Genomic DNA, 16,787 nt, shown 5'->3' on the forward strand with positions numbered 1-16,787 from the left:
AAAATCGGCGTTGATGTGTTCATTCTTCAGCTGCATGTGGATGCACATCAGTCCACACATGTTAATTATGGATATTAACGATCCCCACTAGCCTTCAATCAGCCTCGTCCGTGGACGTTATCTTTGATGTTAATAGTGGATCTTTAATACATCTTTGCAATACCCATTGGCAGATCAATTCTGGTACGCTGATCTTGTGGCCGAAGGCGTTACACATTCCATACATATGTGTGTGGCAAATGGTCACGCAGGGTCGCCAAGACAAGGCGATAACTGACATAGACCGATACTGTAATTCTACATACATTAGTTCCAAGTTCTTCTTCAATACGTTTCAGTACTCGTCCCTGCACAACAGAAGTGCGGATGGTGTGACGTCTGTCACGGTACGCCGTTTTGGAGCTACGGGACAAGAGAGTGCTGGTCGCTGGAATAGACGGATGAATGGTACCCTGCGTTCCGGACATTTTTCGACGTACAGGACACGGGCTCCTCGGTTGCATTCAATTGCCCGACCGAAACAGAAGATCATGTCCGCCACTTTCCGTGTAGTGCAACAGGCTTCCATTATGCTGATAAGTGCAAAGACTGTAATTCTACATACATTAATTCCAGGATCTTCTTCAATACGTTTCAGTACTCGTCCCTGCACAACAGAAGTGCGAATGGTGTGACGTCTGTCACGGTAAGCCGTTTTGGAGCTACGGGACCAGAGAGTGCTGGTCGCTGGAATAGACGGATGAATGGTACCCTGCGTTCCGGACATTTTTCGACGTACAGGACACGGGCTCCTCGGTTGCATTCAATTGCCCGACCGAAACAGAAGATCATGTCCGCCACTTTCCGTGTAGTGCAACAGGCTTCCATTATGCTGATAAGTGCAAAGACTGTAATTCTACATACATTAATTCCAGGATCTTCTTCAATACGTTTCAGTACTCGTCCCTGCACAACAGAAGTGCGAATGGTGTGACGTCTGTCACGGTAAGCCGTTTTGGAGCTACGGGACCAGAGAGTGCTGGTCGCTGGAATAGACGGATGAATGGTACCCTGCGTTCCGGACATTTTTCGACGTACAGGACACGGACTCCTCGGTTGCATTCATTTGCCCGACCGAAACAGATGATCATGTCCGCCATTTTCCGTGTAGTGCAACAGGCTTCCATTATGCTGATAAGTGCAAAGATAAAACAAAACGTAAAGACAATTCATTACCCAAAACTGTGAATAAGGTTTGTGGGAACAACACTGACAGATATTGAGAGCATCTACATCTACATGATTACTCTGCAATTCACAATTAATTGTCTGGCAGAGGCCTCACAGAACCACTTTCAAGCTACTTTTCTAAAGTTCCACTCTTGAACAACGCGAGTGCCAGTTCCGATTTCCGTTATTTCATTATGAAAATCATTCCTCCCTATGTACATGGATGCCAACAAAATATTTTCACTCTGACGAGGAAGTTGGTGATTGAAATTTCATGACAAGATCCTGCTACAACGTAAAACTCCTTTGTTTTAACGATTACCATCCAAATTACCGTAGCTCTCTCTCCCCTGTTTTATGGTAGTACAAAACGAGCTGGAATTCTTTGAGCTTCTACGGTGTCTTCCGTTTATCCTATCTGATGTGGATCGACACTGCGTAGCAGTGCCCCAGAAGAGAGTTTATAGCCGTAGTGTAAGCAGTCTCTTTAGTATTCCTGTCGTATTTTCTAAGTTTTCTGTCAGTAAATCGCAGTCTTTGGTTTGCTTTTGCCACAACCTTACCTGTCCGATGGTTCGATCTGAAGTTATTCGTAATTGTAATCCCCAACGATTTAGCTGACATTATGGTCTTTGGATTTCTGTGTTCAATCCCGTTATCGAGATTTAGCGAATTTCTTTTAGTACTCAAATAACTTCACATTTTTCAGCATTTAGATCTAAATGCCACTTCTCGCACCATAGAGATATCTTGTCTAGATCGTCTTTCAATTTGTTTTGATCATTTCATGACTTCCCATGACGGTAAATGATAGCATCATCCGAAAACACTCTGAGAGGGCTACTCAAATTGTTTCCTAAACCGTTTATGTAGATCTCGAACAGCAAAGGGACTCTAACACTTCCCTGGGGAACTCCAGATATTACTTCGGGTCTCCTCGATGACTTTCCATCAATTACTACGAACTGTGTCCTTTATGACTGGAAATTACGATCCCAGTTACACAACTGAGCCGATATTCCATGTGTTGTTGTTGTGGTCTTCAGTCCAGAGACTGGTTTAATGCAGCTCTCCATGCTACTCCATCCTGTGCAAGCTTCTTCATCTCCCAGTACCTACTGCAACCTACAACCTTCTGAATCTGTTTAGTGTATTCATTTCTTGGTCTCCCTCTACGATTTTTACCCTCCACGCTGCCCTCCAATACTAAATTGGTGATCCCTTGATGCCTCAGAATATTCCCTAATAACCGATCCCTTCATCTAGTCAAGTTGTACCACAAACTGCTCTTTTCTCCAATTCTATTCAGTACCTCCTCATTTGTTATGTGATCTATCCATCTAATGTTCAGCATTCTTCTGTAGCACCACATTTTGAAAGTTTCTATTCTCTTCCTGTCTAAACTATTAATCGTCCATGTTTCAATTCCATACATGGCTATAATCCACACAAATACTTTCAGAAACGACTTCCTGACACTTAAATCTATATTCGATGTTAACAAATTTCTCTTCTTCAGAAACGCTTTTCTTGCCTTTGCCAGTCTGCAATTTATATCCTCCCTACTTCGACCATCATCAGTTATTTTGCTCCCCAAATAGCAAAACTCAGTTACTACTTTAAGCGTCTCATTTCCTAATCTAGTTCCCTCAGCATCACAAGCCTTAATTACACTACATTCCATTATCCTCGTTTTCCTTTTGTTGATTTTCATGTTATATCCTCCTTTCAAGACACTGTCCTTTCCGTTCAGCTGCTCTTCCAAGTCTTCGCCATCTCTGACACAATTACAATGTCATCGACGAACTTCAAAGTTTTTATTACTTCTCCATGGATTTTAATACCTACTCCGAATTTTTCTTTTGTTTCCTTTATTGCTTGCTCAATATACAGATTTAATAACATCGGGGATATGGTACAGCCCGGTCTCACTCCTTTCCCAACCACTGCTTCCCTTTCATGCCCCTAGACTCTTATAACTGCCATCTGGTTTCTGTACAAATTGTAAATAGCCTTTCGCTCCCTGTCTTTTACCTCTGCCACCTTCAGAATTTGAAAGAGAGTATTCCAGTGGTCTAGGGGTAGCGTCTTTGATTCATAATCAAAACTTCTTCGGTCCCGCGTTCGATCCCCGCCACTGCCTAAATTTTGATAAATAATCTGCATTGGCGGCCGAAGACTTCCGGCATAAGAAGTCAGCCTCATTCTGCCAACGGCCTTGTCAAAGAGGGTGGAGGAGCGGAGAGAGGTTCAGGGCACTCTCTTGTCCTAGGGGTGGGAAATTGCCCCTAAAGGCGAAAGAATCAGCAATGATCAACGACATGAGGATGCAAAAGGCAATGGAAACCACTGCATTAAAGACACGTAACGTGTATCCACAGGACATGTGGCCTGTAATTGAAGAAGTGTCATGATGATCTCTCCATTGGCAAAAGATTCCGGAATAGTCCCCCATTGGATCTCCGGGAGGGGACTGCCAATGGGGAGGTTACCATGAGAAAAAGATTGAATAATCAACGAGAGGTTCTACGAGCCGGGGCGTGGAATGTCAGAAGCTTGAACGTGGTAGGGAAACTAGAAAATCTGAAAAGGGAAATGCAAAGGCTCAATCTAGATATAGTAGGGGTCAGTGAAATGAAGTGGAAGGAATACAAGGATTTCTGGTCAGATGAGTATCGGGTAATATCAACAGCAGCAGAAAATGGTGTAACAGGCGTAGGGTTCGTTATGAATAGGAAGGTTTCCCCTTGCTTTCAGCCATTTGCAGTAATAGCAGAGTAAGGCCGTTTTGGTTAGTGTTTCAAGGTCAGATCAGTCAATCATCCAGACTGTTGCCCCTGCAACTACTGAAAAGGCTGCTGCCCCAGGAACCACACGTTTGTCTCACGTCTCAACAGATACCCTTCCATTGTGGTTGCATCTACGGTATGGCTATCTGCATCCCTGAGGCACGCAAGCCTCCCCACCAACGGTAAGGTCCATGGTTCATGGTGGGGTCGATACTCCATAGGAACACAATTTGATTGTAAGTCGCTTGTGAGGAACGGCTGTAACGAAATTTCTTGGCATGGGGTGTCTGGAACACTACAAAAGTAATCATTGAAAGATTATTTGATTAAACAGAAAATTTGAAAAGTTTATTGTTATACTTGTGTTCCAAGGACATCAAGAATTTGTGATCATGTGGATGACTTTGATGTAGATCACTCTGACCTCCACCACTCAAAGATATCTTTGAGACAAATGCGCATGTTTATTGCTAGGACACTTTCCAAACATTACACTTTAGTAATTAGTTCTAAAGTGTAATATAAAGTTTAGTTCTTTGCTTGTACATATGTTAGTTCGATGTAACTCAGAGCAATCTGCTTCCTGCCACTGCTGCTAAAGTCGTCGTCCCAGTCCACTTCATCTCCAAACTGGATTTAGTTAGGTGACTTCCATGAAATAATCCAGGTAGCAAGTCGTTTTATAGTGGTTTATTAATGACAAGCCGCACAACTGGTTCTTGGTGAGAGCCCACTCCACATAACAGGCTACAGAGTCACAAAACCACTGTAGCAAAACAATTAGATTATTACACTGACGTGTGACACAGTGGTCGTATCTGTGAACTGACTCCAATTGAGCTCTTCTGAGCCTTCTGCTCCCCCCTATTTACATGTTCTTAACAATGAAGTTAACAAATCTATATTGCAAAGTTATAAAATTAATAATTAAAAGTTCAAAGTTATTATGAATAAATATACATAAACCTTTCGTATTTTATGCCCAAACTGGCCTATACAACATAAAAGATATTTACAGACATATATCACATTATACAAAATAGTGAAAAACAATGACAACCAAATTTTTCTTAATGATGGGGTAATTAGTGAATGCAAAATAATGCTAGTATATATTGGACGAACATGACATACAAGTAAACAAGCAAAATAATAAATTTTATGAAATTTAAAATATTATACGAAATCACTTATTACATATAACCAGAATTACGAAACTTTCAATGAATTGCCTCAATGGCCATGAGTTTACCTTTGTCAGGCAGAATCCCCTTTCCACTAATAGTGTGGCCTAGACGTTTTAATTCTGTCACTCCAAATTTACAGTTCTCTAATTTCAAAGTCATACCCTGTGTCTAAATGTAATTTGTCTTAAAGTTTCAATATGTACTTCCCATGTGCCACTAGTTACATAAATTACTAATTTGGACAATAATTCCCTAACTAAGACACAATCTAAAACACAGATAAATTCAACAACTGAAATGTTAAGTACAAATTGCACCACATAATACTGATAGCTTTTTTCATCATATAAAAATGTCGTATACAGTCTTGAAATTGACTCCAAAACAATTTGTAGAAATCCTGATGTCAAATCTAGGCTAGAAAAATATTTTGGGTCATTGAATTTATTCAATAATTCCTCAATGGATTCAGGATGGTCAGTTTCCCCTTCAAGGAATTTGTTCGAATGGCGAGAATTCAAAACAAGTCTAACATCTCCATCTTTGTTAGAAATAACAACCAGTGGATTATTGTACTGGCTGCTACTCCTTTCCACTATCCTCAATTTTTGCATCTTCTGCAATTCTCTCTCCACTAATTTCGTTTTGCATATTGGGACCCCATATGGTTTCATAAAAAGTGGATCATGCTTTTTCATTTTCAATTTTCATACATAATTTATAACTCTTCCTAGCTTATTACAAAGAACGTCACAATATTCCAACAGAAACTGATTTAAATCTTCCCTCTGAGAACTGGATAAGCTATCTGCAGTATTTACTTTATCACTGACTAACTGTGAAAAACTATTACTATCAAAATTGTCCTCCTGTTCTTACTCTTAATCTTCAGTGCACCTGATATCAGAAAATTCAATTTCTCTAATCAGATTACTGAAATTTTTATACAATTTTAATGTAATTTGGCCTCACCAGAACAACCAGGTTTTGGTTCTGTGAAACATATTTTTAAGTTTTCCCAATTTAAAATTACATTTGCTTTCAGCAGAATATGAAGGGTACAAGTCCACTTTTGATCATTCTGAGATACAAAGTCCTAAAGTTAAATGAGCGCTGGAAAATCTGCAGTTGAGATACCAGAAATATTCAAGCATATGGCTTCTTGCTAGAGATGAACCTTTCTTTCTGTTTGTTTGGACCATTAATGTCAGAAGCATTATAGACAGAAAAATGGAGGTAATAGACTTGTAGCACTATTGAAATAAGCCCTTCATACATCTATTCATTTAGTTTTATCAACACAAAACATCCTTGATCAAACAACAAATCCCCAATTAAAAATGAAATCAAGGCCTGTTTGCAAATTGGTTTACTGCACTTACCTGTAGCTCCCTTAATCTTAACACCTGTTACAGGAAATTCTATATATGAAGCACTATGTCTATTAGACACTGTGCTTCATACATGCCTTTCCAATTCCCAGTTGCTATTTGAAAATATGGACTACCAGATACCTCTTGTTTATCAACTTTCACTTCCTCCATTAATAAATCATCTTCTATTTCTCTAAAATCTAAGTTAATACATGACTGTTGCTTATTCACTGAAGCTCACAAAGACATATCACTATTAGAGTGAATTTCTTCTGAATCTGACAAACTACTGCTTTCTGTGAAAGAGGGCTTACTAATTATTCCTTGCTGACTGCCGGAATTATTACTTAGCTCAGTGTTTTTTGTGTGTGTTCCACGACTTAATTACTGTCAAATTCCAAATAATCATCATCACTGCTGTATTTCACTTCACGAGTTCTTGCTTATTTAAAACCTCTTAAAGATTGTAACCTACTTGCTTAGTTTGTTCATTCTTATCATTACTATTAGACAAAATCTTCCTGACATAAATAGAAGACTACAGACATCCTTGTACCTTATCCTCACTCATCAGATCATCAATACCCACTAACCGACAATTATTAACGTCATCTCCCAATACTTCAACAAAAATCATCCCATCAAACCCTTCTTTAAACAAAATATCATCATCATCATCACCAGCACCACCTGAGTCACATGCACCTGCATGGAACGCAGTTACAACATCAGATCTCTCTACTGCTACATCACCATCTCTATCAGCTACTAAAGCATCAATATTTTTTGGTACAAGGTCATCATTTTGGCATACTGCAACTAGAAACAAACTTGGATCATTGTCATTAACAAATAAACTAGCAACACTATAATCATCATTGTAACCATCATTGGATACACACTTGTTGTCAAATAAATTTGTCAGGTCCTCTTCACTAAGCTTATAACTATTTTGTGTCTTTGTGTCATCATTACTCATTTCTTTTAACATGTATTTCCAAAATTCGTAGTGCTTATTTACATTATTAATGTGATAGTTTCTAGTGTTGTCTGTGTAACGTTGGTGGTGTGACCTGTGTCTGTGTCTCCTGCTCATAGACTGATTACGAGTTTTTCTCTTCATCTCAAACTGGCTGGGCCCCAGTGAGGTGGTTACTCGTTTTCTTGTCTATACTGTCTGTTCTAATTTGAGCTGGTGTTTTGTCTGTAGTTGTTGCTATTTCAAGGTATTTTCTGTTACCATAGTTATTTTGTCTGTTACTGTTATAATAATTTTGATTTTCAGAGAATCCACCACTCTGGTGTTGGCACTCTCCCCTATTTTGATTGTTTTACCTCTTCATGACTTTTCCATGCGTAGTATAGCCTATCCACATACTTCAAAAAATCTTTGATCGAGTCATCCAGCCTGTAAACTAGGCCCCACTGAACCCAGTTTGATAGACGTCGTTTCAGTGGATCAATCTGAATTAACTCGTCTAAAAGTTTGACTAGGTGCGTCAGTTTTCTTAGCTGTGTTTTACAAAACTCACCCACACTTAATTTCCCTTCTCATATTTGATGCCATTCTAAAATTCTGACTTAATCCTAGTTTGTCTGATTTCCGACCACAATTTATTCAAAAACAGTGTTTCAAACTGATCAAAACTCATTTCAGGGCTTACATTCTGATATGTTCAGGATAAATCCTCACCATCACGAAAACTCTTAGCTACTTCGACTTTTAATGGTGTTGGCATACCAGGTGTGAAACTGTCTTGCATTGATATAAGAAATCTACAGGATGCAGTTTGACGTCTCCAGGGAAAGTTTTTAACAGTACATTGTTACCTGGGTTGGCAAACAGGTTAGCAACAGGTTAGCAACAAGGTTATTTTCTAAATTATTTACTCTTAAGTTGACTGTTTGAAAGTTTGGGTTACTAACTCAGCTTTTTCGTTTACGCATTTAACCTCTTCTGCAACTAATATGGAGTTTAATTTCAGTTTCTCGTCTACATATTGACTTTCAGAAGTAACATATTCCTGCATAGGTTTAATTTCAGCTTTTCTGCTCTTTATCAACTCATTGATAACATTTGTTTCTGTAAAGCTGACCCATTCCTCAATGACGTCAAGTCCATCGTTTATTACTTTTACTTTTGAGTCAGTAACTTGATTTAAACAATCAACGTCTGTTTCAATATGGTCGACAGGAATATTAATGTTGACCAATTTCGTATTCTGCTTGAAATAGTTTAAACTTGTACAGACTTTCTGAAAGCTACTATTTATGTTCTGATTAACATTCTTTATGTTCTGATTAACATTCCTTTCTACTTTCTTGCTATGGTCTAATAATTTAGTATCCAACAATTTGGATAATTGTTCAGTTATAGGTTGGCCTGATTGTTGGATGCTGTGTACAGGGGAACACAAACTGCATGACGCATTTTCGTTATTATGAGTTTCACAATATAAGTTTGGGGTTGAAGCATAAATTTCCCTACCTGACCTAGTGGTCATAGGTATGTGGAGAACATTATTCTCACTCATCTTAGTATTAGACTTGCAACAATGCTCAAAATCAGTAAATAATGTTCTCTTCCCATGAATCGCCACATGGATGAATCCTTGTACTGCAACTATTAAAGATTTACCGTAGCTCTTTGTAACTGTTGAACAACTGAAATTAAAATTGATTTTGTTCCAAACTAATATAATTGAAAAACAGAGTACTTATCTTTCGTCCATCGGCGATGTTGCAGGTCCTTACAGTTGAGCGTCAGTTCTCGTCACTTTTCCTGCATCCACATATAAACAAGATTTATTCGTGGCATCTAGAATTTCACGACTATCCCAGTTCCTCCACTATTGTAACGAAACTTTTTTGGCGTGAAGGGAGACTCGAATTGCGGCAGAAATACAACACTGAAAGACTATTTGAGTGAACAGAGAAGTTGAAAAGTTTGTTGTTATACTTGTGTTCCAAGGACATCAAGAACATGTGATCATTGGGATGTCTTTGATATAGATCACTCTGGCCCCCACCACTCAAAGATAACTTTGAGACAAATACGCATGTTTACTGCTAGAACAGTTTCCAAACATTACACTTCAGTAATTAGTTCTGAAGTGACATATAAAGTTTAGTTCACTGATTATACACATCTTAGTTCAGTATAACTTGGAGTAATCTGCTTGCTTGCTGCTGCTGCTGGGGTCACTTAGTTTATGCAAACTAATGCTAGCATACATTGGACGAACATGGCATACAAGTAAACAAATGAAATAATAAATTTTATGAAATTTAATATATTATACAAATCATTTTGTTCATTGCGAAAATAGCAATGTTCTTTTAAATTAGATGTTCTTGGAAAAAGCGATGGATTAGCATCGGAAATCATGAAACTTCGTTGACTCTACTTGAGAGCCGCAAGTTTGCTTTCAAATCCATTCTCTCGAATCGGATCCAAAACTTTTTTAGCGTAACTTGTTGCAGCGTGGTACGTGTGTAGTCAAGTGCGAATGGCAGTTGGTTTTGTTGTAAGTAATACCGATTCCTGTAGTTTCGATAACCTACAATGCCTCATTTTCGTGTTACACTTCAGATGCTCCTGTGAAGGGGTCATATATAGAGCACTGATACAGATACCCGTTCACGTACTTTGTTCTGTGCATCCAATCAAGGAAAAAAACTTCAAAGGCGTAAAACGAGTCAAGATACATGTAAGCGGAAGTCAGGTGGCTCTTATACGGCGTCGTTTTTGGTGAAAGTGTAGAGTCTCTTCTACTAACGGAAACACAACTTAAGAGTGCAACACGCTCATTTTTGCAGTATTAATGAAGATTATGGCAGCTTGTATTTCCTATGCATGCCTTATTATTTTTGTATCTTCAGTAATTGTTGTTGTTTTTCCCTAGTGAAGCCACACAACTGGGCTAGTAGTAGTTGTTACTGTCACTAAGTATTTATTCTGTAGTTGGTTTTAACCAGCGATTGGAAGTGATCGTATTTTACTCATACCCAAAATATTGGCACCTTTGCTGTGGAGAATTAACTGCATAGCATCGTAAATAATAACTGTGTGTAGTTATAGTAATGCATATATGACTAGAGACGTTACAGACACCCGAATTTCAAAGCAAAATAATGTGTCTGATGCTGCGAAAATAAAGTGAAATATGTAAATGTGGATCTGCCACCGTCTCCATAAAGATAAAGCCATTGAGCTTTAAGGTAAAGAGACCATCTCAAAATGAAATTTTACTTCACCCATCAATTCACTTACTTTCTTCCAACCATTAATCATGTTCTGTACATCCCATCAAACAGAAAAATGTCAAAGGTGTGAAACGAGTCCAGATACATGTAAACAGAAGGCCGGTGGCTCGTATAATCTTAATTTGTACACAGTATGTTGCTTAGTATGCTGGAAATAAAGACGCCACTTAGAAAAAGCTACTCCTTCCTCTCTTGTATTGAAATGCCACTGCTTTTGTTCTATTGGTAACTTAATATTTACTTGATGACAGAGGTACTTTCCAAATAAAACAGTTACCTGACTCTAGAAAAAAGAGACCTGTTTATAGTGCACTTCTATCTATCATGCAGTTTTCCTTACTATGTATGTAACAGGAATTTTCACTTCTTGAATACAGATAATTTGATAATAATTTCCTGAAGGAAAGACTAAGGAGAAGTTTTTAATTCCATTTTGAATAAGCAGGGATACCCAATATCTTGCTTTAGTGCTCCATGCAAATGCCTTATACAATTTCGCACAGAACACAGAACTCAACTCTCAAGTCTGGAAAAATATGCAAGGTACGCATAAAAATTATTTCTTTTTGTTGCACTGTGATTGTGCAAATCATAGTTCGCCTAAGCTGATTTTTATTATCAGCAACACACGCCATTAAACACTAAATAAACTGAGAAGTCAACTAAGACACTGTAAAATTGTTACAGAAGTCTCTGTAGAAGTCAGTATTCCCAATGCTCGCTTTTGTGTTCTAAATATTTCACATAACTTGAAAGTATTGTGTAACGACTTAGATTCGTGTTTGTGTGTGTCTGTTTAGTATTTGAAAAATGTATCAAACTTATATCGGTATCCAAATATGTAAATCTCAGTGCAGGGCAACAGAATAGTGCCAAAATTAAATTTTGAACAGAAGTATCTTAAACTCGCGTAACACGATGCGAAATCCAGATTAGCCACTACAAACCGTTTTCAATGAAATATACATATGCTATGCTAATTGACTGAAAAACAAATGACTCAGATTAAAATGTTTGCCCTCAATATTGTTAATCTTTATCTTTAGTCTTGCTATGATTCACTGTACCAGAAGTGTTATTCAAGTTACAGAGCAAATGACCATAATATTTAACGAATCTGACTTTCTGATAAAATTGCTTGAAAACTCACAAGATACCACTTTACTAGATCTTCTGTTGGTATTAAGCCTCTGGATTTATAAGATCTTTTTACAAATACATTATGACAATCACTATATTTTATAGTTCACATGAATTTCGATGATAATTAAATTTGTTGGCCTATCAGTGCGCACAGAACGCTTGTCTGTTCTGCAACCTTTCGCCATAAGGAATAATGAGGTGTTTCTCAAAAATCAAATTTCAATTGAAGTGCTTCTGATGTGCAGTGCAAGACGGCATCTCATCAGTTTTTTCAATAATGATTCTGCAGCACACAATTCGCGATGTGCAGTGCGAGTATCCAAACACATTCATGAAGGAGCACAACGAAAAATGAGAAACTTAACTTGAAGGAACTAAACTGACGACTGATAAATGAGAACAAAGACGCCAAGTATAACTACGCTTCATTAAGCCATAACAACAATACAGCCTTCCATAAAGTTTTCACAACTAGACAAGTTAGCAAAATATTTCTTAATAATTTTTCTGCGTGAAATTACTTTTCTTGACAGTTGTTTCAATTATAAGACAAAACCACATGTTGCGTTATAATATTCCTGCAGTACACTTCAACCTATTTCTACAGTACAGCTCGGCCATAAACAGTGTTCCAACAATAAGGAATTACACAGTCATATATACATCAACCCAAATACCTTAAAATTTCCTCTTCAACATTCTTCTACTGATATAATCTCGTTTTCTTTCCTCAAAACATATTAGCACAACATGCTCTTAGATAATGCTGCCTGCACTACACGGTAGGCCAGCTTCCATCCTTTTCAAACCGAGTGCATAGCCAGATTGTGTAACAACCACTGCACACTTCTACTATATGCCTTACTTTCACATCTTTGGTCTCAGAACACAGACTTACGAAGAAAATCATAATTTCGATACTACAGATGTTGAGTACGTTTATCAGATTCGCAACTTCAGTCTTAGCTATGACCAAGACTTCTTGAGAATCGACATGGGAAATCGGACAGCCCTTTCAACCTATACTAGAGGCACACATCTATGTGAAATAATTCTATAAGGAAACAAGTCTTGAAGATATGCAAAATGACACAACGTTCTTGTCGTTGGGTCAAACAAAGAGACCTACTTCCAAGAAAGAAACAGAGTGACCTGCGCTTCTTCATTAGTATGTCTATAAGTCCAATCCGTTCCGACTTGTTATCGAGATGGACCCACAGAAATTTACACACACTATTACGTTTAGTGTATCGCTCTACTTTATACTTCTGACGCACAGGATGAAACTTATGAGCATTGGCTGATAAGGTTGATTTTGGACTCTTGATTAGAGCGCTTGTATCATCAGCAGCTAATAAATTTTTCAGTCATCTTTTTAAGTCACTGGAAGACCATTTATGTGTGTAATCACTTCTTGCTCTCCCAGGCGTAAAGTTTCATTTGGCTGATAAATTACATTTGCGTAAGTCCTTTTCAGGACTTGAGATCTGTCTATAACATGTGTCTGACAACTTCTATGCTGATCACTGTGCATACGGCGAAATATATTGTTATATGCTGCACTTCAGGCGAAAATGTAACTGTTTTTTCTCTTGCAGATTCGCTTCTGGAAGGAAGCCAGGGCAGTCAATATGCCAGCGGACATCATGGTGTCGCCCAAGATGCAACCTACCTTTCTGGAATGGCTGCAAGTGCACTCCATCACGGCGTCCGTTTTCATTGAGAACGTGCAATAGTAAGTGTTCAAGTGCAGCAAGAGGCTCCATTTCCTTGGTTACATAGAGTACCCCATAATACACCAACTGAACTCAGATAACAAGCTTACTAAGTACAGAAACCTGTTCCATTGTGGTGGGAAAAGGTTCTATATAATCTGCCCAGCTCATACATATAGCATGTAACTGTACTTCTTGCTGGGTGATAAGCTGAAATATATATCACTTGTACATCGTACTGCTCTACACCCTTGATTTCAAATTTTGGAAATGAACTGGGGTCTATTAACTGACAATACTGACTGTAATTTTGCTACAGATGCGAAGTATTAAATCACCCTACTAAATGTAGCTGTTGGTGTTCGTTTGCTAAGTGCCTGGAGTTTGATTAATATGGAAAACATTGCCGTTACCACTCGTATAAATGTAACATGTCCTAAAGTTTTTAGTAGTGTTTCAAACAAATGTATAGAACTTAATCAAATTCGGGTATATTGTTTTCCGTGGGACATCTTTGGATCTGTCTGTCATTTTTTCCATTTGGCAAATACCAGTCTCTTGATTTAGTTCAATTATTTGTCTTTTAGCCCTGTTATCAACAATTACTGTGACACCTGAATGTTTCACAGTACATTCCATAGGTCCACGATGTCCTAATGCTGACTGGAAATAATCTGTTCATTGAATTTCAAAATAAGATGGGCAATAGACGCTCCAGTTTTCCCTATCAAAATCTTTTGTTTATATAAAAATCCTTTGTAATACTGAATAGTGTGAGGATGATTCAAACCAGCAAAATTAATAACTGCCGACTTCCAATCTTGGTTCCCGTTTTGATGATGTATCATACTCTTTTCTTTTTTTTTTTAAATATATGCCCATTTTTTCCCAATTACTTATTTAATGAAATACAGTTGGAATGTACCGTCTTCATTGTTCTTTCTTAGGTTTTCCAGAAACAAAGGTAAGGCATCTGCTACATAATTGCCAGTGCCTTAACGTAACAAATCTCATAATCATGTGACTGAAGTTATAATGCCCAGCGGATTAATCTTCCCTCTATCAGAGTCAATCTATTTGAAATGTTAGTGCTTTGTGACACGTTTGAATAATAATTCTATGTTACATAAACAACATCGAAACTTTTTAAGACCCATATTATTGCTAAGGCTTTTTTCTCTGATGTGGTGTAATTTCTTTCGCATTTAGTTGGTGTCCTGCTCGCTAGCATCAATGTTTTATGACCTGATCCTTCCAGGCTACTGATTTATTGAAACATTTCAACCCTGATTCCATATGCTTTGCTGTCAGCACTCATATGAAACGGCTGCGTTAATTCTCAACGATCCAAAACTGTATTCCTTAAGAATATTCTTTTAAATTAATCGATGTCGTCTTGACAGTCTCATTTCCAAACAAAAGCACTATTTTTCCTAATCAAGTAGTTTAAAAGAGGACCATTAATAGCTTGGCCCTTCGCAAATTTTCAGTAGAAAACCATAGCCGTTGTCTTTATTCTTGCGGGGAGGGCACTACACAACAGCTGGTAATTCTTCTGGGTCGTTCCCAGTCTCAGACTTTGTCACAATGTGCTCCAGAAATTCAATTTCTCTTTTTAGAAACTCAAATTTTTTTACGTTTTAGATCATTCCCCCAGCTTGAAAAGCAATTAAGAATGTACTGCATGCTTCACAATGTTCGTGTACTCTTGTGTAGCGATCAACAAATCTGATATGTATATCGTTAATCCAGTATACAGGGTGATTAGTGATATGGCACACTGGGCATACAACAAGGATCAGTAATCACATAGGAGCTGGGGGTCACAAAGCCACGAGAGGACACTGCAATCAAGAGAGAGCTGCCATCGTCGGAGACCGTTTAATTGGGCCGTACATTCTCTCAGACAGACTTCACGGTCATACGTACCACGTATTTTTGCGAGAGAATCTGCCGGACGTGCTGAATGATGTTCACATGCGTGTTCGTCGCTGCATTCGATTTCAGCTTGACGGAGCCCCCACGTTTCAAGATACAAGTGAGGACACATCTGCAGGCAACCTTTCTCACCCGCTGGACTGGTTGCGGTGGGCCAGTCGCATGGTCACTCTATCTGTCAGCAATCGACTTTTTCAAGTGAGGATACGTGAAGGGCCTACTCTATGAAACACTCGTTCAGTCGTCGGAGGAGCTGTGGACAGGATTGGGGCACCAGCAGGATCTATTCCAGGTACACCAGGTACCTTTGAGAGGATGCACTGTTCAATGCAGGGTCCATGTCAGGCGTGTCTCGATTCTTCTTGAAGAGACTTTAAGCCTCTCCTACAAGTGTGAACATTAAAAGTAAAAGGCAATTTTGATCTTTCATTTCCACGCCCAGGATGAATTCACAAAGCTCTTCACGCTGTTGTTACTCGCCAACAGGAAGGGCTTTTAGCAACAGAAACCTTCCTAAAACACGAAACACAGCAGGCAGACATACATTTTCTAACCCAAAGTATCCGAAAACACCGACGCAATCCGGAACTGACCACTGGGTGTCACTAGCGGCGCACCCACCAGTATAGAAGCAGGTAGGAAGTATTGTGTGGTGAGTAGAGAAACAGTGACAGTGTTCGGGACAGTCAGGAGAGGTCAGTGACCGAACGTGCGTTAGTCATTAGGTGTCGTCTGGGTAACAGACCTTTCTGGAAAATTTCAATCCTTCTGAAGCTGCCCAAGACGACTACTGGTGACGTGACTGTGAACTGGATACGCGGAGGAGCAGTCACAGCTAAGCCAAGACCAGACAGACCATGTCTACTGAAGGCCGAAGACCAACGAGAATTGCGGAAGGTGGCTGTACAAAATCGCAACAAATCAGCAGAACGAAACACATATGAGTTCGAACGTGCTACCGATAGTTTCATTAGTACAATGAATGTACGTGGGGAATTGAACAGAACAGAGCACAGTTGTCGAGCAGCTCCTCACATGCCACACATTTCCGCAGTCAACGCCAAGCGACACTTGAGGTGGTGCGTAGAGCGGCGTCGCTGGACAGTGGGCGACAGGAGAGGAAAGGTTCGGAGTGACGAATCACGCTATATACCGTGGCAACCCGAT

General features: G+C 38.9%; 1 protein-coding gene across 1 annotated transcript in view; it reads left to right on the top strand.

Annotated features, from left to right (window-relative positions):
* LOC126176732 (zinc carboxypeptidase-like) overlaps nucleotides 1-16,787 on the top strand; it is a 111,048-nt gene that overhangs the window by 27,385 nt on the left and 66,876 nt on the right. The window contains exon 3 of the mRNA XM_049923901.1: nucleotides 13,566-13,702. Within this exon, the coding sequence (XP_049779858.1) occupies nucleotides 13,566-13,702 (137 nt within the window). The remainder of the gene's footprint in view (nucleotides 1-13,565; nucleotides 13,703-16,787) is intronic.

Source organism: Schistocerca cancellata, chromosome 3 (genome assembly GCF_023864275.1).
Source record: "Schistocerca cancellata isolate TAMUIC-IGC-003103 chromosome 3, iqSchCanc2.1, whole genome shotgun sequence".
NCBI lineage: Eukaryota > Metazoa > Arthropoda > Insecta > Orthoptera > Acrididae > Schistocerca > Schistocerca cancellata.